Genomic DNA, 21,791 nt, shown 5'->3' on the forward strand with positions numbered 1-21,791 from the left:
AGTGCTGGGTGCAGAGGTGGGATCTGGGCAGGAGCCAAGGTCAAAGCTGAGGTCAGGGCTTACAGGGGCTGTACAGGTATGTAGGACCCAAGAGAGGGGCTTGCGGTGGGCACAGTTTATTCCACTTCATGCAGACACTGACCCACACGCCCAAGGAGCTTAAAAATATTACATTGAACCACACGGTGTCTGTCCTCCCACCTCCCCCCAAGATATAGAAAGACACTTGGCTGAGTGGGGTCAGGGTCCGAGGGTCCGAAAGCCTCCGTCCTGGGACAAGGCAGCAGTGTGGGCCCAGGTGGCAGGGAAAGGCCGTGTCCTTTCTCCCCAGAGGAAAAGTGCAGAGACAGGGCCAAAGCCCCAAGGCAGGGAGGCTGCACCCCCACAGCAGACAGGCAGCAGGCAGGCCACCAGGTGTCCTTCACAGTGGCCATCCCCTGAAGGGCCCAGACCTGGTCCAGCTGTGGGTTGCAACTCTTGGGAGGCTTGGGAGCCTGTGGCACCATGGGGGCTGACTGGGGCACGGTGGGCAGCGCCTCCTTGGGTCCTGGGTGCCCTGTGCTCAGTCCTGGGCCTCCTCTGAGCGCCACTTGAGAGCATGGTCCTTGTGGGCATCGGGGAGGATCTGGTTGCGCATGCCCCCAAGCAGGTTGGATGTGGCTTCTGTGGCTAGGATGAGTGGCTTCACCACTGTTGGGGGCAGCTGGCGGATCACACCCCCCACAGCGCCTGTCAGCCCCTTCTGCTCATGGCCCCGAGATGCCACATCACAGATGGTCTGAGCTGTGTCCAGGATGCCCTGTGGAGGACAGAGATCAGTACAGGGGTCTGAGGGAGGAGGTGGGTGTGGCGTAACCAGGAGCAGGGCAGGGGCCTTATCACCTCTCGAACCGTGTCATAGGCCTTGGCCACACCCTCCCGGAGGTCAGCGGGCTGCTGGCCCTTGCGCAGCTTCCGCGCGGAGCGCTTGTCCTGCAGGGAGCGGGAGACGGGCGCTGCTGGGGACAGGATGTCATAGACCGTCTCGGCTGTGGCCTGAAAGACACAGGAGCACTGGATGAGGAGAGCTGGCCCCTAGGCTCCCCTGGCCAGCCCGGGGACCCCGCCATCCCTCAGCCCCACCCACCACCAGCCTTCAGCTGTGCTGTGCGTGGGCTCTTGCTCAGCCTCGTCTCGCCACCCTCCTTCCGTTCCTCCACTCCTTCCATGGCTCCCACCACCCACCCTTGGAATTTCAGGAGGAGCCTATGACTCTCGAAGGGACTATCCTAATGTCCTCTCAAACCCAAACCTTTCTTCCTGCTGACCACCACATCGAGGCAGGCTCCCCACGGGTGCCACAAATGCAGCTTGCCCAAGGCTGACCGACTGCCTTCCCGATCCCACTCCTCGCCTGGCTTCCCTGGCTCCAGGGGAAGGCCCCGGGGAGACCTGGGTTCCCTGTCACTCACCCCCACGGACCATCGGCAAGCCCATCACCGAGTGTGAGCTTCCTCTGCCCACCAGCACCTCTTCTCTCTGTCCCACATCACTCACCAGCATCATTCTTTCCCACCTAACTTAACACCCTCGGGGCACTCTCTGGTGCTTGCCGACCCTGCCAGACTCCTCCCTTGAGACCCTGCCCTCTGCCCCCCTGGGGTCAGAGCTTGCAGGTCCCAGAATGCACCAAGCTGCACACCCCTGCCTGCTATGACCATCCTGTCCCTACCACGGAATTCCTTGCACTGACCACAGCTGCTCACAGGACTGACTCCCTCACTTAGCTGCCCAGCCTCCCATGGGATCCCTCTGGGCCTATCCTAGCAGAGTATATGGCCTGAATGAACCAGGGCCAGTCTCTGAGCCTCAACCATCCCTCCCTTCCTCCTTTTCAAGACATGTCATGACCACGGAGACACAGTGGGCTCACAGGCCTGGGAGGCACTCACCCTCCTATAGGGGAGCCACTGTAGGGGACCTGTCCTCCCCTCCCTATGGCTGTTTCTCTATAAAATGAGGCCGTGACGCCCAGATTGCCCACTCACTGTAGAGCTTTGAGGACAGAACTGGGTGCTGTGTGGCCCCTCCCTGTCCCGCACGGCCCACACAGGGCGCCCACTTACCTGGATCGCCTGCACCAGCCGGTTGCTAAGTTCCAGGGCAGCAGAGGCAGTGGATGAGCCGAAGGAGGCGGCGCCTCGCTGCAGCCCCCGCATGAGGCGCCCGTCCTTCCTGTACTGCTCGATGGGCAGCCACAGCAGGTCCCGGAACCCTTGGACTGGGGGACAGGGTTGTTAAGAGATGCCTGAGGCTCCCCTGCCCTGCTTGAGGACCTCCCCCTCCTGTTCCCAGTGGCAGCTGGTAGGCCACACAAGAGGAACAGCAGTTTCAAGAGCGCCCAAACCCAGACACTCACAGAGCTGCACAACCGAGTGCATGGGGCCCACGCCTCCCAGCAGGCCGGGCAGCTGATTCTTGCGGATGTCCTGCAGCCACTCATTGAGAGCATAGCCCAGCACCTTGTCCACACCCAGGAGCCTGGAAAGCGAAGGGAAGAGGGAAAGGTGGGAGAGAGCCACACACTGAAAGAACATGGGGCCAGGAGGACCGAGTACCCCTGTGGCAAGTAGTGTGGCGCCCCAACCCTCCCTGTGGCCCGACCCAGCCATGTGAGGAACGACTGTGCCCATTTTACAGAGGAGGAACTGAGACCCTGAGAGGGGTGAGGACTTGGCCAAGGCCACACAGCCAGTCAGGAACAGAGCAAAGGGGAGACGGGAGGCCCCGGTGAGAGGCTGAGGGTGCTGGGGGCTCACCCGTGCCGGCAACACAGCCGCTTTAGCTTCAGCTCGGAGCAGTTGAGCTGGGCCAGGCCAATGAGGAGGCCAGCGAAAGTGCCCTGGGAGAGGGAGGGGGCTCAGAGTTACATACATGATGAGACACGGGAACTGGGCAGCCCACGGGAGCCACCGGAGACCAACTCAGCAGCAGCTGGTGTCCGGATGCAAGCCCTGGCCCCAGAGAGACTTGGCCATAGCTAAGCAGAACGGGGACCCCAGAGTCTAGCCCACATGGCCACCCTGCCTGATGGCCCCACTCACCACCTGGTGCATGGTGACGTGCTTGCCGTGATAATCCAGCCAGATGGGTACCTCAGACGTGAAGCGGAACTCCCTGGGTGGGGGAGTGGGAGAGGGGCCCTTTGGTCACTGACCTGGCGGCCTGTAGTCTGGCCAGGGCCCCAGCCTGCAGCCCTACCTGAAGTAGATGGGCTGCTGCTCAGAGGAGGAGCTGTGTCCACCGCCTGGCGCCTCCTGCCAGCCAGCGGTCTCTGTGACCTCAGGCTGCTCTTCCTGGGCGCTGCTGGGCTGGACTCGGGTCTTGGGGCGAGCTGGGGAGGGAGGTCACAGACTGGGGATGGGGCCAGGGATAGCTGGGACTCTGGGCTGTCCTGGGAGGCAGGAGGCCTGGACCCTCCCCTCTCTGGCCCAGCCTCTCACCCTCAGCAGAAGTCTCCCCTGGGACCACGGGGTTGATGCCAGCCGCTAGGCTGGTGAAAAAGTCCTTGAGGAAGAAGAGGGCATCCTGTAGGGGAAGATTCAGGGAGCAGGTCAAACTCAGAGGGGTTTGGAGACGATGGGGGTCATCTTGGGCTCTGCCCTCGCATGGCCCACTCACCTGGTCCACATTGAGCCGCAGAGGCATCAGTGAGACACGGAGACAGCACTCAGGCCCGGCCAGGCTGGTGGTAGGAGCCACGTGCAGCGCTTTGATGGTGAGCTGGGGGCAGAGGGAAGCTCTGGGTGCCTGCTGGGCCTGGGGGCCCCTGTCCCCCACCTGTTTACCCAGTCAGCCCTGCCTCTGCGCGTGCTGCTCCCCCTGCTAAGCCTGCCCCTAGCTCTGCCCTCCTCTCAGGCTCACAAACAAGCTGGGTGCGCGTGTGTGCAAGCATGTGCCCTGCCCAGGACGCACGGCGGGGGCTGCCTGTACCATGTTGGAGTGCGCACGCCGCGGCATCCGTTCGCTCGTGTGCAGGTACAGGAACTTGTTGATCTGGGAGGAGGCGAGCCTGTCCCGGACCTCAAGCTCCTGCACAATGAACACCTGGCGGGACAGCGGCCGTTCCTCCAGCTCTTGGCCGGGGGCTGCAGGACCTGCGGCTGGCTCTGTTGGGTACATCTCATGCTGGAAGCTTACCTGTGGGGTGGACAGAGGTCTAAGCCAGGTAGACAGGGCCCCGAGAGGGAGGGAAGGGCTGGATACAGGTCCCTTCTCTCCCATCTCTGCCCCACACCTGCCTGCCACCCTGGCGCCTCCACGTGGCCACACTGAACTGTTGACCCCCCCCCCCCCCCCCCCTCCCCCCCCTGAACGGCCCCGGCCTGCTTCTTCTCCGGCCCTTTCCCCTTGTGCTCCCTTCCCCAGGGAGCCCCGCCCCCCCCCCCCCCCCCTCCCCCCCCTGAACGGCCCCGGCCTGCTTCTTCTCCGGCCCTTTCCCCTTGTGCTCCCTTCCCCAGGGAGCCCCGCCCCCCCCCCCCCCCCCGGGCCCCCCCCCTGGGCCCCCCTAAACTTTTTCCCCCCCCCCCCCCGAATCTATCTGCTCCCATTCCCACAGCCTTAGCCTTGCCTAAGTGGCACCCAAAGCACACACCTTGCTCCGCCCTTACCTGCCAACCCTCCATCACCAAAGCCTCCTCAAAATCTCTCTCAACTCCCTCTGCACATCTCTCACCTCCAGGGCTGCCACCTGGTCTCCCAGCTACCATCACCTCTCCCCTGCACCCTGGATGGTCCCCACGTCCTCTCCAATCCATTCTCCACACTCCCACAGGGATCTTTGTAAATCATTTGCCCACTGGCCTCAAGGGCCCTGTGGCTTCCCCTGCAAGCACCGTACCTTGGCTGGCAGGGCCCTGCCTCTCCCTCCAGAATGCCCTCACCCTTGCTACAGGTGCCAGCTGCTCCAGCCTCTCTGCCCCCTGAACAGGTCCAGGCTGCTTCATCTTCAGGCCTTTGCCCTTGTGCTGCCTTCTCCATGGAGAGCCGTGCCCCTCTCCCCGCACAACCGCTGGCTCCCCGTCAGGTTGCAGAGGCCCCCGGCCACTGCTCTGAATCTCACCTCCCCTGAGCTTTCTCCCAGCACAGCCTGCTGCTCCCTACAGCTTGTGTGCTCATCTGTCACCTACCTCCAGAGGGTCCTCAGGAAACCCAGCACCCGCCTGGTGACTCTCAGTAAGTGAGACCTCCCCCTGCGCAATCTCCCAGGCCCAAACCCTCTGGACCACTCTCTGTACCTCATTCACATCCAGTCCAGAGCCAAACCTGTGGTTCTTCCCTCCAGCCAGTATCTCCAGACCTGCTGCTACCACCCCGCACGGCCACACCGCCCAGTACTGACCACGGCAGCGGGCGCCCCCGTGACAGCAGCCTCTCCTCAAAGCCCCCCGTGGCTTCCATCTCAGTGCTGCACAGTGTGCAGGGCCCTCCACGAGCTGGGCCCCGCCAGGCCCTACTCTCCTCCCGTGCTCAGCAGCAGCCTCCAGGCCTCCCGGGAGAAGCCAGCGACGTCCCAGCTTACAGTTTTCATGCTCTTCCCTTACTCACTCAGGCCTTTGCCCAAATGTCACCTTTTCAAGAGGACTTTCCTGACCCTGTGTCCCCCCCTCCTGTTTTATGCTCCCTGGAGTATTTTTCACTGTTTCCCACACTAGATACATCTTAGTTGGTTTTGGCCTGGCTCCCTCCACTATGAAGGGGGAGTTTTGTCTGTTTTGTTCATTGCTGCACGTAGCAGCTAGAACTGCGCCCGGTGTGGGGTGTGACAGTGCTGGTGTGTGGCATGACAACCGCACCCCACACTCACCTTGCTGAGCTGGATCTCCATGAGGACATGGTGCTGCCGCCCACTGCCCCCCTGTGTACGCCATGAGTTCTGGGGCCGGTTGGGGCCAGAGCAGCGGGAAGGGGAGCCCCTGGGGCCCAGGAGGCCAACTCTTGCCCTGGGAAGAGGAACAGGGGATGAGCTGAATCAGAGGAACCCCCCACTGTCCCCAGAGCAGGCCTTTCAGCCTGGAGCAAGACATCCTCTCCAGCTGCAGTCCTGGGAGGTGGGCAGGGCGAGGAAGGATGAAGAAACTGAGGCCAGCAAAGGGTGGACGGGGCTCAAGGTTACCACCACGGAAAGGCAGGGCCAGCCCAAGGCGGGCCCTAATCTCCACCAGCTGCCACCTGCACCTCTCTTCCTCACCTGTGGCCAGGGTGGGGGCCAAAGTCTCGGCCACCGTACAGGTGCCAGACGAGGGAGACTTCACGTAGCACCACACGACTGCTGGGCACTGGGAAGTGGGCGGGCGCCCGCAGCAGGTCCGTGCTGCCCAGCGGCCGGGAGAAGTGCCCATCCCGCACGGTGATGGGGCCTGGGTGCAGCTGTGTCACCACGGGCTCCCCATCTCGGGGCTGCCAGGAGGAGGCCAAGCAAAGATGAGTGGCACAGATGCTGTCCCCAGTCCAGCCACCCCGTTTCTCCCCTGTCCACACATCTCCCTCTCCTCCTCCCCCCTGTTTCTGATAAGAGGTGACCCTCGGCCTACTATCCCCACAGCTTGTGTCTGAGCAGTCTGTCCGACAGCACCTTGCTCCTGGCAGCCCTGCCTCCCTGAGACCTTGGCGAGTTCGGACATTGCAGCAAAACAGTTCCCCATCCCTTCCTGCTAACCACCCCCTCCTCTTCCTCCAGCCCCCTGGACGTTCCAGTGCCTCTGCCTGGGAGGCCTCCTCTTCCTCTGGGAATCCACCTCTGAGAATTCAAACCCAGCATCAGGGCCGCCTCCCCAGGACGCACACGCCCGGCACCGCTTCCCAGGTGATGGCGCCCACCTCCTGCCTCCTTCTCTCACCACGGGAAGGGCCAGGCAACCACCAGTGGGCATCCTGGCCCCCACCCCAAACAGCTGCCCTTTAGGGCAGGGAATGGAGCCATGACCTCCCACCTCGTACCGGGATGCCCAAGCCAGGAGCGTCAAGGATGCAGAACTCGTCACTATCCAGAGTGTCTCCATCACCCTCCTCTTCTTTCTCATCTTCCTTCATCTCTGAGTGGGACCCTAAGGGGCCAGAGGGGCCCCCAGCAGGGGGCGAGGTGGGCTGGGTCCCACTTCGTTCACCTGGGAATAAGTAGACTGAGACGGGCGAGGCTGGAGGGAGGGGGCCACCTATAAGAGAGAGAGGCCAGTTTAGAGAGAGGTCTGCTATGGGTGCCTGATGATGTCTGCTGTCCCCAAAGTGCCCCCAGTCCACCTGAAGGCTGGGCCAGCTCCCGCAGGCTGCGCTCCGTGTCCAGCAAGGCGTCGGCCAGGTCCCGCTGGTTGATGAGGGCTGTCTCCACTGGGGGGCATGAGGGTAGGGAGGCAGGGCTCTCGGAGAGCTGGGACAGGCAGCGGAGGAGTGACAAATAAGTGACAGGAGGGCGGGGTGGCCCCAGGGATCCCCCAACGCCAGGCCCCTGAGGGCCATGGCATGGGAGGGGGCCTGGCCTAGCTCTGGTAGTCTGTGTGGCCAAACCTCACCTGTACCTTCTGGCCGGCGATCTCCGTGGGGCTGGGGGGCCGGGGTGGGGGGTGCAGGTCGCCCGCACGAAGGGGGAGTTTTGTCTGTTTTGTTCATTGCTGCACGTAGCAGCTAGAACTGCGCCCGGTGTGGGGTGTGACAGTGCTGGTGTGTGGCATGACAACCGCACCCCACACTCACCTTGCTGAGCTGGATCTCCATGAGGACATGGTGCTGCCGCCCACTGCCCCCCTGTGTACGCCATGAGTTCTGGGGCCGGTTGGGGCCAGAGCAGCGGGAAGGGGAGCCCCTGGGGCCCAGGAGGCCAACTCCCAGCAGGGCACAGGAATCGGCACAGCTGTGCACGTGCACCACGTTGTTGGAGCAGCGCAGCTCGAACAGCGGCTGGCTCTGTGGGCAGGGCAGGGCAGGGAGGGCGGCAGCATCAGCACAGACCCCACTACCTGCAGGGCCCTGCCCTCTCTGGGAGGGCGCCACAGGTCTGTACCTGCAGTAGGGAGAATGGGGCTGGGTGTTCCTGTGGGTATGGGGGAGGCAGCCTGCCCAGTAACCCCATTGAACACTTGAGAAAACTGAGCCCAGAGAATACAAGGGACTTGGCCCAGGGCACCCAAGAGAGCAGGAATGTACCCACTCCACCCCCATGCCCATGAAGGGCTTTGCACATCCAGTCTTTTTTGCCCCTTAGCTCAGTGCAGTGAGGCAGGGCCTGCTATCTCCTTTTTAGAGATGAGGAAACTAGGGACCCACCAAGACTGTTTCACTCCCTAGGCCCTGCTTTTGCCCTGGCTGCAGCTGCCCCAGCTGCCCTCTGGTGGCAGGGCTAAAACCCATTCATTCACTCAGCAAACATTGGGGGGGCACCCACGGGGGGCCTGGCCCTTCCCAGGAGGGGCGCAAACTGCAGCCCAGCAAGGGAAGGGCAGGCATTGACGGTAGCCTGGGTCCAGACGCAAGGAGCAGGCATGCAGGGGAGGGCGATCCCCCGAAGGCTCCTTCTGCCCCCACACCTGCTGCAGCTCCAGTGACCTTGGGTGACAGTCACACTCACCAGTTTACCCTCAGTGCTCCCTTTCCAGGTTTTGATCACAAGCTCCAGGAGGTCAACGTCCAAGACACAGACATAATCTGAAGCAGAAGGTGGGCAAAGAGATCCTTTGGCCTCCTTACACCCAGCCCCCGCCCCACCACCAGCGGGGAGAATTGGTTTATCTGGGTATGGCCCTCACACATGCGTGCCCATGTGCATGGGAGTTAAGAATCCAGGCAGCAGCTGAATGAGGACACCTGGCTGTTCTGCATGTGGTCAGGGGCTGTGGTCCCTCAGAAGACAGAGAGCCTAGCGCGGGCCCGCCTACCTCGCCGCAGATCCAGGGTCTCCACCTCACACTTGTCAGATAGGTACAAGGCAGAGTCGTCGAGGATAAACCTGGTGGGGAACAGGGCTGAAAAGGGCCCGGGAGCCGCTGCAGGCGGCAGCTCCGTGGGAGCTGGGCAAGAGTGGGGCTCCTGGAGACAGCAGAGGGGTCCTAAGCCCACAAGAAGCTGCAGTGATGGGCTCCCTCCCGCCTCAGTGTTCTTGACTGTACATGCCGTGGGCTCAGACAGCAGGCGCTTGCTCAAGGCGGGCAGCACTCATGTGTCTCCAAGTACTTCCAGCTCCACCACCTCATCTTGACCTCATAACAGTCCTGGAGGGGGTGTCCTTTCCCCCCATAACATTTACTGTCCTTTTAAAATAAGTCCTCACTGTAATTGTAATATAACATAAACTCCTTTGAGATCAGAATAATAAAAAATAATATTAAAATCACTCAGAATCTCTAATCACAAATTCTGAGAAACCCACCATATACATTGCCTTTCTCTTTCCAATGCAGCCACACACATAGATATATATAAACACCCCCTACTTTTAAAAACATATGTAGTTGTTTTTTTTCTTTTTTGTTGACTGGCCAATACAGGGATCGAACCCTGGACCTTGGTGTTATCAGTCCTACACACTAACTGATAAACATATGTAGTTTTATATCCAATCTCTTTCAGTAAACATTGTACTACCACATTTTTTTTTAACATTATTCTTCAACTTGAGTTTAATGTCCGCACAGCATCCCCCCCATTGGGTGGGCCACGTTTATTTACTCTGGTTGTGACTTGGGGGCATTTAGATTGTTTGTAAATTTTGACTTTTAATGAAATTACACTACAGTGGCATATCCCACCTCTCCTATCGTTATATCCTTCAGACAACCCCCAGAAGTGAGATTACCAGGTTAGAGAGCATGGATGCTTTTAAGGCTCTGATTCAGAGGGTCCAACTACCTTCCAGGAAGGTGGGAACAATGCACGTTCCTGAGGGAGGACACACAGCAGGTAGGCAGCTGCAGCCCGGCCGGGGGTGGGATGGACCAGGAGCATGGGGGGAAGCCTGCATACCTGAGCAGGAAGGTGGAGGTGTCCATGATGATGTTGCTGGAGAGGGTGAAGGTCTCAGCAGTGACGAGGACGCGCACAGGGAGATAGAGTGGCCTGGGGGTCACACTTGGGCTGGGGCAGGCTCCTTACACCTGAGAGCCTGCCCTAGTCGAGCTGCACCCAGTCCCTAGCCCACCTAGCCTGGGTACCTGTAGTCCACAGCGCAGGAGAACAGGTGTGTGTGTAGGACGGTGATGACCGTTGGGGGCAGGTATCCCAGCACAGGGTCATCCAGCACGTCTAAGAACTCCAACAGCTTTAGAAGCCAGGGCAGGAGGGGGCAGTGAGGATAAGGTGGCCTCTTCCCTCCTCTAACGTCTCCCTGTCCTGGCCCCTACTTGGCACCCCACCTACTGCCCATAGGTGGTTTACCACACCCCTTGTCTCAGAGCTCTGGCCAAGGTCAGCTTTGGCCCAGCCCACGCCCCTCACATCAGTCTCCTCCCATCCTGAAGACCTGCTTGCCCGAACCAGAAGTCCAGTACCTCTGGACCATGTGAGCTCCCAGGCCACCCTTGCTCACCTGGGAGTGCCAGCTCTGTTCAGGCAGGGCCATGTAATGGCGCAGGGTGGCTTTGTGCAGCCGCAGTGTCACCAGGAACTCCTGGGGGTGGAGGCATAATCAGGGCAATGGAGAGTCCGGCCCCACCATGCACAGGGAGTCAGCTGCCCAGCCACGGGGGTGGTGGCACGCACGGGAAGCTGTACCTTGACATTCTTGTGGGGGTCCAGGTGGATGCGCACAGCAGTGGACAGCATGTGGGGGCCCTGGCCTTGGCCCCTGTGGCTTGAGGCTCCCCGCTCAGTCACCCCTTCCTCTGATGGGTAGATGGTTGCAGCCATCTGCCCAGCCACGGGGGTGGTGGCACGCACGGGAAGCTGTACCTTGACATTCTTGTGGGGGTCCAGGTGGATGCGCACAGCAGTGGACAGCATTTGGGGGCCCTGGCCTTGGCTCCTGTGGCTTGAGGCTCCCCGCTCAGTCACCCCTTCCTCTGATGGGTAGATGGTTGCAGCCAGCTGGGCCGGGGGAACAAAGCTGGGCAGCTCCAGGTGACTGGGCAGCACGTAGTCATCCACAGCCGCTGGAGAGGGGTCTTGTGAGCCCCCTGCCAAGTCAACTGGCCACCCACTCCACTCAGGGCCCCTGTCCCTCTTGAAAGCCCTCCACCCCACCCTAGAAACCCAGTGGTGACCAGTCCCCAGCCCTCACACCTCGGTGGTAGAGTGTTGCCTTTTCGGCTTCCAGGCAGAAGTAGCCGAGTCCCGGCTGGCCGTGGTACTGGGAGACACTGAAGACGGTGCCGTGCTCCATGTCTAGCACCAGCTCCCCGTGCGCAGCCTCCAGCCGCCTCCCACCCTCATCCTGCGGACAGTGCACACAGCCTGGCTGCACAAGCTGCATGCGGCAGCACCCACATCCTCGGGGTGAGGTGGCTCCAGGAGCCCTGCCCTGACAGGGGTCAGTTCCAGCTTCTACCACTGATGCTGCTGCAGACCCTGGGTAGCACTTCCTTCTTTTGCCAAAAGGGAAAAAGAATCCCTGCCCTGTCTGCCTCCTCAGGACCAAATGATGACCATTCTGAACCTTAGCATGAGCTTTATGTACAGCAGGTGCTAATAAGTGACTGATAGGGTGTGATGGGATGCGTGGGCTGCTATGCATGGATTGGCGGGTGGTGAGTGGGTGCTGTAGGCTGGACAAGCCACCTGGGCCTTCTGTTCTCCACATTCCCGACCTGGAGCTGCTCACGCTTCTCTTGCTTTCCTACCAGTGGGGGCCCTAGAGTTAGGGGCTCACTTGCCCAGGGTTGCCCTTACCTTGGTCTCACAGAGGGCTGTGATACGACCCTTCAGCACTGTCACCAGCGTAGAGAAGGTACTCTGGGAGTGAGTGCTTGGGGGCTCAGGAGCAGGGGGTTGGGGGGCCCCCGATGTCCCCACTGAGAAGAAGTGGGTGTCCTCGTCATCCGACTCTGAGTCTGGGGTAAGATCAAGGCAGCAGGTGGGAAGGAGACCTGGGAGGGCTGGCCTGGCCTTGCCCAGATCTGGGGTGGGGTCATCCTTCCGGCCCAGCCAGAGCACCCCTCATACCCAGCTTGAAGGCCGATTTGCACATCTTGAAGTTGTCGTGCCAGAAGCCCGAGGGGCCCGGGAAGCCAGGGGGATGAGTGGTGGGGTCAGGGGTGGGAAGCAGGTCCGCAGGCTCCCACATAAGCAGGTCATTGTTGATCCTGAGACAGGCGGGTGGATGGCAGAGGTGAGGGAGGCCAGAGCCAAGCCCTGCGCCCAAGCCCTGCCCAGCCTGTGTCTCCACCTGTTGTAGATACTCTCGTAGACCTCCTTGCTGGGCAGGAAGACGTGGGCACTAGGCAGAATCACTTCCAGGCTGCAGCGAGATAGTGCCAGGGTCCGGCTCTGGAACGTCCTCATCTCCTCAGGGTCTCCAGGGATCACCATCTAGACACAGTGAGGCAGGGAAGAGAATCTCAGCAGAAAGTCATCTTAGTGATGCCAGGGCCTATCTCTGGCTCTGGAATCAGAGAGACCCAGGTCTGAGTCCCAATCTCCTATCATTCACTCCCTCACTCATTCATTCACTCATTCATTCATTCATAGGTACCCTTCTCCGCTGGGAACGTGATGGCCATCTGGGACACAGCACTGATGGCATGCCAATTCTGTTCTAGGGGCTTCATGTATGTTAACTCCCTTAATCCTCACAACAGGGCTATGAGACAGAGGTTACTGTGCTCACTTTCCAGAGGAGGAAATTCATCTGTAGGTAACTCTCCAAAAGGTTAGGTAACTTCCCAAGGTGACACAGCCACTGAATGACAGAGCCTGGATTTGAATCCGGGCAATGTGGCCCCAGAGGCCAGCCCTTTAACTGCCTCTTACTCAGCCCTCATCACCTTCAGAGAAGAGGATCCCAAGGCCCAAGTGTACACTGCCAATAAACAGCTGAGGTGGGATAGGGTCCTGACCGTCCTAACTGAGGACCCATGCTCCCCCAGGGGCCTGCCTTCACCAGTGAACTTCACTCCCGGCCCCATGAGCGGGGTGCTTCAGACTCCCTCATTGACAGGAAATAAGGGAAGATCACTTCTCAGCCTTTTGGCTACCTGCCTTCACCAGTGAACTTCACTCCCGGCCCCATGAGCGGGGAAGGGTGCTTCAGACTCCCTCATTGACAGGAAATAAGGGAAGATCACTTCTCAGCCTTTTGGCTAAGACAAAGTGGAAAGAAATAATGGAAAAAACAAAATCCTCACCAGTGTTGGGAAACATCATGAGCACCACAGGTGGTCCTGCTGCCCTGGCCCACAGCCACACAGGTGGTTCCCATGGCAGAGACCGGGGGTGGGGGGCGTGATCTAGGGAAGAGGCAGGGCCAGGCCTCACCTCCTCCGTCTCATACATGGTCCTCTTGGAAGAGAAGGGTGAGGGCTCAGGCTCCCGCAGCTCGCACGGACTCTCAGCCGACATCTCCAGCTCCTCTCCCTTCTCCGGGGCCACCTCCCACTGTGTGCTGCTGGACTGGGGGTTCAGGGTCACCACTACCCTGCCATGGCACAGACCTGTCACTGACAAGCAGGGCCCCCAGCACCTGGTCCCAGGCTGGCCTCCTGCCACCCCCAGCAGCAGAACCCTTCTCTCCAGCTGCCCCTTCCAGAGCCCCCACTTACTGAGGCAGGAAGTACTTGTGCTCAGTGCTCTTGGGATCGAGGGCTTTAGAGACACGCAGGCAGGGGACAGGTGGCTTCTCTCCATCTTCATAGATACCTGAAGGAGATAGGGAGGGGTGGAGAATTGTCATTGCTGCCTCTTCCATTTCTTCCCCAGTGCCAGGGTGGGTCAGACCTGTGCCCCTTCCCTGCTACCATGGTTTGCAGTGGCCCAGAGATGAAGGGTTCACTCTGCCTGTTGTCCAGAGGGGGCCAGAGACATGCAATGCTGGTGCTCTGCAAAGCTGGTATCTACCTGAGCCAGGATCTGCTCCAACTGTGACCCAGGCCCATCTGTAGCCCTAAGTCCACCTCTCCCAGAAGCCCAGGACCCGTGCTGCAGGTGTTGTTCCCCAGGGGGCTCTTACCATGCAGATCGGAGCAGGTGAGTTCCAGGCGGGTGGGGGTTGGGGGGCCAGGCCCACTGCTAAGCTCTGACCGGAACTGGGGCTCACTCAGCTCCAGCCGCAGCTGCTCAGCCCGCACAGCCCCACCCGCCCAGGGGTCCCGCTCGGGCCGCAGGTCAGCAATGGGGAAGCGCAAATGCAGTGTGGCCCGGGGTGCTGAGAGCCGAAACACCATCTGCTGCTCAGTTGCTGGTGGGGGCTCTGTCTGCAAGAGGGTCAGGGGGATCAGAGCTGCCACAGCCAGGGCTCCTCCCACTTTGGTCAAAAGCCAGAGGATCCGCACTCTGTTCCCCACCCTGGCCTGGTCCTGGATGGGCATCTTACCAGCAGGCTGCTAGGTGGCTCGGGGGGTGTGGTGGCTAGGTGCAGCAGCGCAGCAAGCCGGTCCAGGGCCCCCAGCTCCACATCTGCCTGGAAGTCGGCGAGGTCCAGGGCCAGTTCAGAGTGGCAATGGCGGGCAACTGAGCGCCGGGGCCGGCTCTGAGGGTGAGTGTTCAGGTCAGTGAGGGTTGTGGGGTGGGTGAGAGGGATTGGAAGGGGCCTCCTTAAGCAAAAACCGAACCCAGAGCCCTCCTGGTGGTGGGAGAAGAGCCTGGGCAGGGGACACAGAGGGAGACTGTGGAGAACTTCGCCATCCTGCCTGAAGCAAACAACATGCTTGTTTATTTAATAAAAGCCACCCAGTACTTGCCACTCCCAGCCCCAGAGGCCCAGCAGGGGGTTGCCACGTTGAGAGAAAGAAAGGGGGCAACCAGGCTAAGAGAGTGGCGAGGACAGGGACAGAGGTGTGTATTCAGGGGCCCTGGAGTGGTGAGGTATGGCCTGACTGGAGAACAGAGTCCTGGGGAATGGGGGTGGGGAGCAGGGGAGACAGTGGCAGAAGCCAGGGTGAGTGCGACACACCACGGGAAGCAACCCACAGCCTCTAGGCCTGAAGTGAGGGGTGGCTTACCTTGGGCACACGGCGCAGGGTCTGTGTGTGGCGCAGGTGGGCACAGGGCCGAGCTGAGACCTGGGAGCCCAGGTTACAGGGGAAACTCAGGATCTGCGATGGGATATGGAAGGTGAACAGGGTCAGGCCTGGTCCCCACACCCACCTGAACCTCCAGGCCCTGCCTCACGCACACTCTGCTTCTGCCCTCACCTCCGTGTACTCAGGCTCCGAAGTGCCACTGGGCCACAGACACTCCAGCACCTCAAGCTGCCCAAAGTGCACTTCTGTGGCGGTTGTCCGCCGACCCCTACTGCCAGTCCGCAGCTCCCAGGCCAGCTGCACAGCTGTGCCCGTTAGCCTGTAGGAAAGAAGATGAGCATCAGAGGGTGGGCTAGGGGGGCTCTGGTAGTCCTTCCTCAGGTCCCTGCCTCAGGCTCATACCGGACATGGCTACAGGGACAGGCCCTCTGGAAGCGTGGCCGAAGGTGATGGAAGTCGCGAGAACCGAAGGGCCCATCCTTGGTGGCATCAAACTCAGCAAAAAAGTGGGTGGCGAGGTCAGATGGTCCGGAAGATGGGGCAGACGTCTGAAGCAAGGTCAGGGTCACGCCCCCCAACGTCATCTTCAGCAGCGTGTCAGGGCGCATGGTGTCCGGGAGGGGTGTGGGGGCCATCTTGCCTGAGGGGACTGAGGCTTCACCAGGGGCTCCCAAGAGCTCATGGGTACCCCAGATAGAGTGACAGCCAGCCACTTTTGATGGGGCTGGAGGAAGCCCTGGCCCAGCTGGACTGTGCGGAGCCAAGCCTGTCCCATCATGTGGCTCTGGCAGGGGGCTTGGCCAAGCAGGGGTGACACAGAGTGTCTCCTGTATGTCAGGCCCTCTGCCCAGGCTCGGTTTAACCCTCAAGGGAACTGGAAGGACCGGATGTAATAAAGCACCCAGCCCAGTGCCTGACCCACAATAAGATCTCAATAAATATTAACCGAAATATACAGCCTGGCAAAGTCTGATCTTATGGTCCCCATTTTACAAAAGAGGAGAGTGAGAGAGTTTAAGAGCTTAACCAAAATTACTGACTCGGAAACCTCAGCTCCGTCCACTGCATCACCAGCTTCTCTCAAGTTTGGTCCCCAGGGAACCAATGCCTGGAGGATGGTGTACCTCTAGGCATTGCTGGGGGCCTCCCGAATGCATCTGACATCCCACCACATTGAGGCCTCTTCCAGCCCTTCCTGACCCTGGAGTACTGCCCGAAGTGCCCCAACTCACCAGCTGGGTGGGCCTGGGCAGAGAGCCGGCGGGAGGCCATGTCACTGTGCATAGAAGAGCCCAGGTCTACGTCGGAGAAGGAGAGCTCAGAGAGGGCTGAGGCCACACTGCTTGTGAGGCCAGCCATGGAGAAGTAGAGGTCTATGGGTAAGGTTAGCAGCATCAGGGACAGCAGGCTTGGCCCCCAGACTCCTGCACCCACACTAGCTGTCCCTCCAACCCGAGTCTGGCCCCATACCCACCAGTGCTGTCCAGGTTGAGAAGAGGGTTGTTAAGGGGGTCCAGGCTCAGGGGCTCAGCCACAGCCCCTGCTTGCAGCTGCTGGTTCAGGTCCTGCTCTATCAGCCACAGGTCTTCAGCACCTAGCGGGCGGCTCTTGTTCAGCTTGTCAGCCAAGCCCTCGGGTTCTACAGGGGAAGATACTTCAGTCCAGCCTGGCCGGCCCTCTCTAGCCATCCCACCCCCTGGACCACGCACAGGCCTCACCTGTAAGACTCATGGCGCTGAGTAGTTCTTGAAGCTGCTGGAGCTGCCGTGGGGTCAAGAGCAGGTGCAGGGAGCCCAGCTGTCCTGCCACCTCCAACTGGGGGCCGAGGAGGAAGCCATGGAGCCTACAACTGCCACCCAGCCCCTTTGAGAGTTGCCACCCACCTGCCCTCACCCTGGGGAAGTAGGAAGCCAGTTCTCAGGCTAAGCTCTGTTACCAACTACCTGTATGAACCTGGCCATAATTTGACCTGTCTGAGCCTCATTGTTTCTAGTTGCCAAGAAGGCAGTAATTTCCCCCACTTGACATCCCCCCTCCCAGCCTGAGGATGATCAGCATTGCTGGGGAGGTTCTAGTTGCCAAGAAGGCAGTAATTTCCCCCACTTGACATCCCCCCTCCCAGCCTGAGGATGATCAGCATTGCTGAGGAGGAGTCTGAGATAGGACACATTCTCCTCTCTAGGCCTGGGCACTCACCTTGGGGCCTGGGAAGGCCTCATTCTGCTTCAACTTCACCATTAGTTCCATGTATCCTGAGCAGCTGCCAATCTGCAAGGGGGACTCCGGAGATTCTTCCTGGGAGGTGAGAGGATATAAAAGGAGAGAGTTGAGAAAATGAAGCCAGGGATGGTCAGAAGGGATGGGAGGGGAGTCACAGGGTTCAAGGGATTAGAAGGAGAAAGGGATTGTGGGAATCAGAGTCGGCCCACCTGTTGGGGGAGCTCCTCAAAGTGCAGGTGGACCCCTGCCAGCTGCAGCAGTTTGTGCAGGAAGGCAGGTGGCTGATGCACGTCCACCGGTGGTGCCTGGCTTGGGTCCCGCACTGACTCATCACAGTACTCCAGTCTGGGGAGTAGAGGGTCAGCCCTTGCCCCAGCCACCCCAGGCCTGGAGCCCCTCTCTCCACCCAGTGCTCTGTCCTAGCAGCATAGGGTCGGGGAGCCTGGTCTGCAGAAATGCCCCATCATACTAGGTATCCTGGATCATCATGTCCAGCTTGGGGGCTCAGGCCAGACCTGGCTCCTCAGACCTTCAGCATCTAACCTGATCCTTAGGGACCTGGCCACTCTGGGCCTGTACCTCCGGGCCCTTGGACACCAGTCCAGGCTCACAATACAGAACACCTCCCCAACCCAACCACCACCTAGGCCCACCCAGACCTGCCCTACCACTTCCCAGCAGGCTAGGCTTGGGGTACGGGACAGGGGCAGGGCCATACGTCAGCTTCCGCTTAGTCCCATCTGTCCCTACCTCTGCACGTGGACCTCCACTGCCACGCCATGCTCCCCATCACCAGGCGAGTGCTCCACCCTCACTACAGTATCCAGGAAGGTCACCTTGATCCTCCGTAGCACTGAGGGTTAGGGAAGGGGTCTCAGGTCAGATGGAGCAACAAGGAGGGAGGCAGTTTCCCATCTGGGCAGCAGGGTGGCCGTGCTGGTGTCTGGGGCCTCCATCCTGTGAGCCACAGAGAGGAGGGGGGCAGGATGGCTGGGATGGGCCTGCTCACCAGTCTCGATGGTCTGCGCGAACATCTCCAGCCCTTCCAGGGGCTGTGGAGGTTCGGAGGGCTCAGGCAGCCCATCCCTCAGACACTCTTGGGCCAACTGCAGGCTTGTGGTCATGCATGAGGCCCAGCTCTGTGAGTCAGCAGCCCCTGGCCCTGTGGGGAGGAAGAGGGTCCCACAGCAGGCAGGCTCAGTCAGCTCCTGGGTGCTCAGGCCCACTCCTACCTGTCCATCCCCTGCATTACCCTGCCCTCACCTGGGCCCTGGCGGGGCTGCAGGGTAAGCTGGAGGCCTGACACGTGCACAGTGCAGTGGTCGGTGAGTAGCGCAGCCCAGGGCACAGCAACCTCGATGGAGCCCACAAAGCCTTCCACCAGCACAAGTGGTGACTCAATCGATTCCAGCACCTCGTTTACAGACTGGAAGCAGGCAGGGGACAAAGCCAGCTCAGAGAAACCCCAAGTCTGGCTGGCTGCCACAGCCTTGTTTGGCCATTCCACCTTGGGGAGCACCCTCAGCTTTCCCTGTCCCTCCACATGGTACCTATAAGGTCCTACCTTTGCTCATGCTGTTCTCTACTCCTGGCCCTTCTCTTCACCCATCATCTAAAGGGGCCCAATCCTTCAGCTCAAATATTTCCCTCTCCATTCAGTTCAAAAAAATATTTACTGAGCACCTTGTATGTGCTAACCCTGAAGCTATATGGGTAAATAAAATGTCTTCGTTCCCCAGCCTAGCCAGGCTCCAGCCAGGGACTAGCATACCAGGTAAGCAAGCACTAGGGAGTGGGGGTGGAGGGGCCCACACCTGACCCAGCCTGGGCCGTCAGAGGTGGGGAGAGCTGAAGGATGAGGAGCAGGAAGCCAGATGGAGGGGATGGATGGTAGTGTGTTCCAGCACGGAACATGTGCAAAGGCCTGGCAGAGTGCAGCCGCACCCCATGTCCATCCTGGGTAAGCATGGAGTTCAAGGGGAGAGTGTTCAGGAGAGGGGGCTGACCTGAGGCTGGGTGGGATGATCCAACCACAAATACTTCGTGTAGCTGTACCACCCTGAGGCACAAGGCCAAGCCCCCAGTTAAAACATCTGTGCTGGAGCTGCACCTCTGCCAGCCTGAGAGCTCCTTGAGGGCAGCAGCCCACCTGCCTTTTCCCTGTGACCCCAGGTGTTCTGTGTGGTGCCAACCAAAGAGGACCTCAGTAAACACTTGTTGGGTCCCTGAATAAACAAGCACATGTGAATAAATAAACATAAGGAAGAATTAGAAGGCCCATAGGGATGTAGTCTAAATTCCTCACCCAGAGACCCACAGATGGGGAAACTGAGGCCTAGAGAGAAGGGACTAGTCTAGTCACCCAGTGTACTGTGGGGACTGAGACTGGGACCCAGGCCTCTCTTCTCATCCCACCCCAGAGTCCCCAAGGCACTCACTTCTTTTGGGACTGCAGGTGGGGTCTGCAGGCCCAGCAGCTGGGAGGAGAGGCTGGCTATTAAGAAAGCAACTGCACCCGCCAGGGGCCCAACACCTCCTGCAGGCTGGCCTGGAAAGCAGCCTACCTAGGAGCCAGTTCAATCTCCAACAGAAGGATCGGGCACAGAGGAGTGGGAGTGCTTTCTGGGGCTAAAAGTAGACATGGGCAGCCTAGAGGTCTGGGCTGTCTAGGCTGGCCTAAGAGCTCAGGTCAGAAGTGAGAGAAGGCCTCTGACAATGGAATTCACAGACAACAGGCTTCTGGGAGGTACACCCAAATCAGGGCTCAGGGCTCTCCCCTCCTACTCCCCATTTGCTCATTAAGGCCTGGCCTACCCCTAAAGCCCAGCTGTTCCTGCCTGAGGCCAGCCAGAAATCTGAGAAGCCCCTGCCCCCATGCCCACCCCTGCTGCTCTGGACCTGGAGGGTTGACCCAGCCCTGGGTTGGTGCCTCTAATTGGTGGCTCCTTCACAACTCCCCAGGTCAGCTGAGCTGTGAGTCAGGGCCCCTGACCGCCCCCAGACTCAGGCCTCTGACCCAGACCTCACTCCTCTTGGCCTCTCTAGCATCTCCCTCAGCCTCCTCCCCGGGTGAGGCCAGAACTCCCCCACCTTTCCTAAAGGGCCCGCCTACAGGGATGCTGACCCCCAAGTCCCTCCCTAAACATTCGTCTGGTCCCTCCTACTTTCCCAAAAGCAGGAAGTAAACAGTCGCAGCAGTCGCACGAGGTGTTGATCAACGCGGGTGCTGACGCGGTTGTTGACATCTACATCCGGAGGCGAACCCCACCCACCGGGCCCAGGATGATGGGGTCAGGAGGTCAGGGCACATTTTCCACAGGTGCCCTCACCAGGGCTCTGAACCCCTACCAGCCTTCCTTGATCAGCTGCCTCGGCCCCAACTCTGTCGCTGCCCTGGCCCAGTTCCACCGGAATCCCCCCTCCTCCCCGTTTCTCAGCCTTCTCCTCACACCGTCCTTAGCCCCTCGGCACTACCCCGCTCAGCTGAGCTCCCAAACTCGATGTGCTTATGCTGGCATTCTTCAGATAAGTGACACCCCCTCTCCTGACTCAGTTTCTCCTGCTGTGAACTGGAGACAGGGACCCCTTCCCGCCCAGCTTCTGGCTCAGGTAAGGAACTGAAGCGACCAGCCAGGGGTGCCTCTGCCGCCTGGAGAGGACGGACTGCCCTGCCTCTCCCTTTCGCCAGGAGCCTCGGGTCACAGCGCCCCCGCCCTCCGCACCTTCCTGGGCTCGGGCCTGGCTCCTCACCCAGATCTCCAGATGGATATCCCGCAGGGCAACGCTGCCCTTGTACAGATCGAGGCTGAGCTGGTCCAGGCTGAGGTGCTCCTGGAAGAAGTGACCCAAGTAGTGGTGCAGCAAGTAGCGGCAGACCCTCTCTTTCACACAGTTCGACCATGGCCACAGCCATCGTGACATCTCGGAGACTGCCGGGCCCTAGCCACCTCCTCTCTCCGCCAGCCGGGGACTCCCGTCCGGCTGCGCTGTTCACTAGAGCCCCCGGCTCACTCCGCCGCTTCTCTCGGCTCCAGGCCGCGCCCACAGACACCCAGCCACGCCCCCCACGCTCACTACCATTGGCCATTGCAAAGGACAATGCCTACTGATTGGCCGTGGGGGGCGGAGCCTTCGGGCGCGAAAAAGGGACTGGGCTCTCTGCACGACATAGTGCTCCCAATCATGATTTACGCTTGCGTATAAGTACTCTGGAGGAAGACCTTTAACCTCCCTTCTACGGGCTCGGGGAAGGCTGTTGATTGAGTTGCCAATTCCGCAAAAGAAAGCGCATGTGCCGACTCGTCCAACCGCTTTAGGTGGTTAGGGAGAATTTAAAGGAATAGTGTCCCATCAAACTTCGTAGAAGGCTTCCCAGAGAAATAAAGTCAGTGTGAGATCTGCAGCTCGCATCTGTGCAAACAATTAAGTGGATAA

The 21,791-nt window shown here is 60.1% G+C and overlaps 1 protein-coding gene across 2 annotated transcripts; it reads right to left on the bottom strand.

The window, feature by feature from the left end:
* Positions 1 to 460: 460 nt before the first annotated feature.
* On the bottom strand, positions 461 to 21,278 carry ATG2A (autophagy related 2A). 2 transcript variants are annotated; one of them, XM_008579973.1, is made up of 42 exons: positions 21,108 to 21,278; positions 18,621 to 18,783; positions 18,367 to 18,519; positions 18,108 to 18,210; positions 17,567 to 17,702; positions 17,334 to 17,432; positions 16,856 to 16,952; positions 16,612 to 16,776; positions 16,370 to 16,510; positions 15,540 to 15,777; positions 15,309 to 15,456; positions 15,117 to 15,209; positions 14,489 to 14,644; positions 14,126 to 14,369; positions 13,719 to 13,815; positions 13,435 to 13,594; positions 12,347 to 12,489; positions 12,124 to 12,263; positions 11,851 to 12,011; positions 11,245 to 11,395; positions 10,915 to 11,114; positions 10,553 to 10,633; positions 10,179 to 10,285; positions 9,991 to 10,083; positions 8,907 to 8,977; positions 8,600 to 8,676; positions 7,858 to 7,938; positions 7,554 to 7,631; positions 7,279 to 7,405; positions 6,979 to 7,193; positions 6,230 to 6,438; positions 5,846 to 5,981; positions 3,973 to 4,179; positions 3,661 to 3,762; positions 3,483 to 3,567; positions 3,241 to 3,373; positions 3,084 to 3,156; positions 2,799 to 2,881; positions 2,399 to 2,520; positions 2,106 to 2,260; positions 883 to 1,035; positions 461 to 799 (listed from the first exon to the last, which is right to left on the bottom strand). In XM_008579973.1, the coding sequence occupies exons 1-42, from the start codon at positions 21,276 to 21,278 to the stop codon at positions 563 to 565; spliced, it is 5,784 nt and encodes a 1,927-aa protein (XP_008578195.1). In that variant the 3' UTR covers positions 461 to 562. The 2 variants fall into 2 exon arrangements, with proteins under 2 accessions (XP_008578195.1, XP_008578194.1); XM_008579972.1 differs by having other exon boundaries at positions 7,548 to 7,631.
* Between the last annotated feature and the right edge of the window lie 513 nt (positions 21,279 to 21,791).

The sequence above is a fragment of the Galeopterus variegatus genome, unplaced genomic scaffold (genome assembly GCF_000696425.1).
Source record: "Galeopterus variegatus unplaced genomic scaffold, G_variegatus-3.0.2 Scaffold1999, whole genome shotgun sequence".
Taxonomy (NCBI): domain Eukaryota; kingdom Metazoa; phylum Chordata; class Mammalia; order Dermoptera; family Cynocephalidae; genus Galeopterus; species Galeopterus variegatus.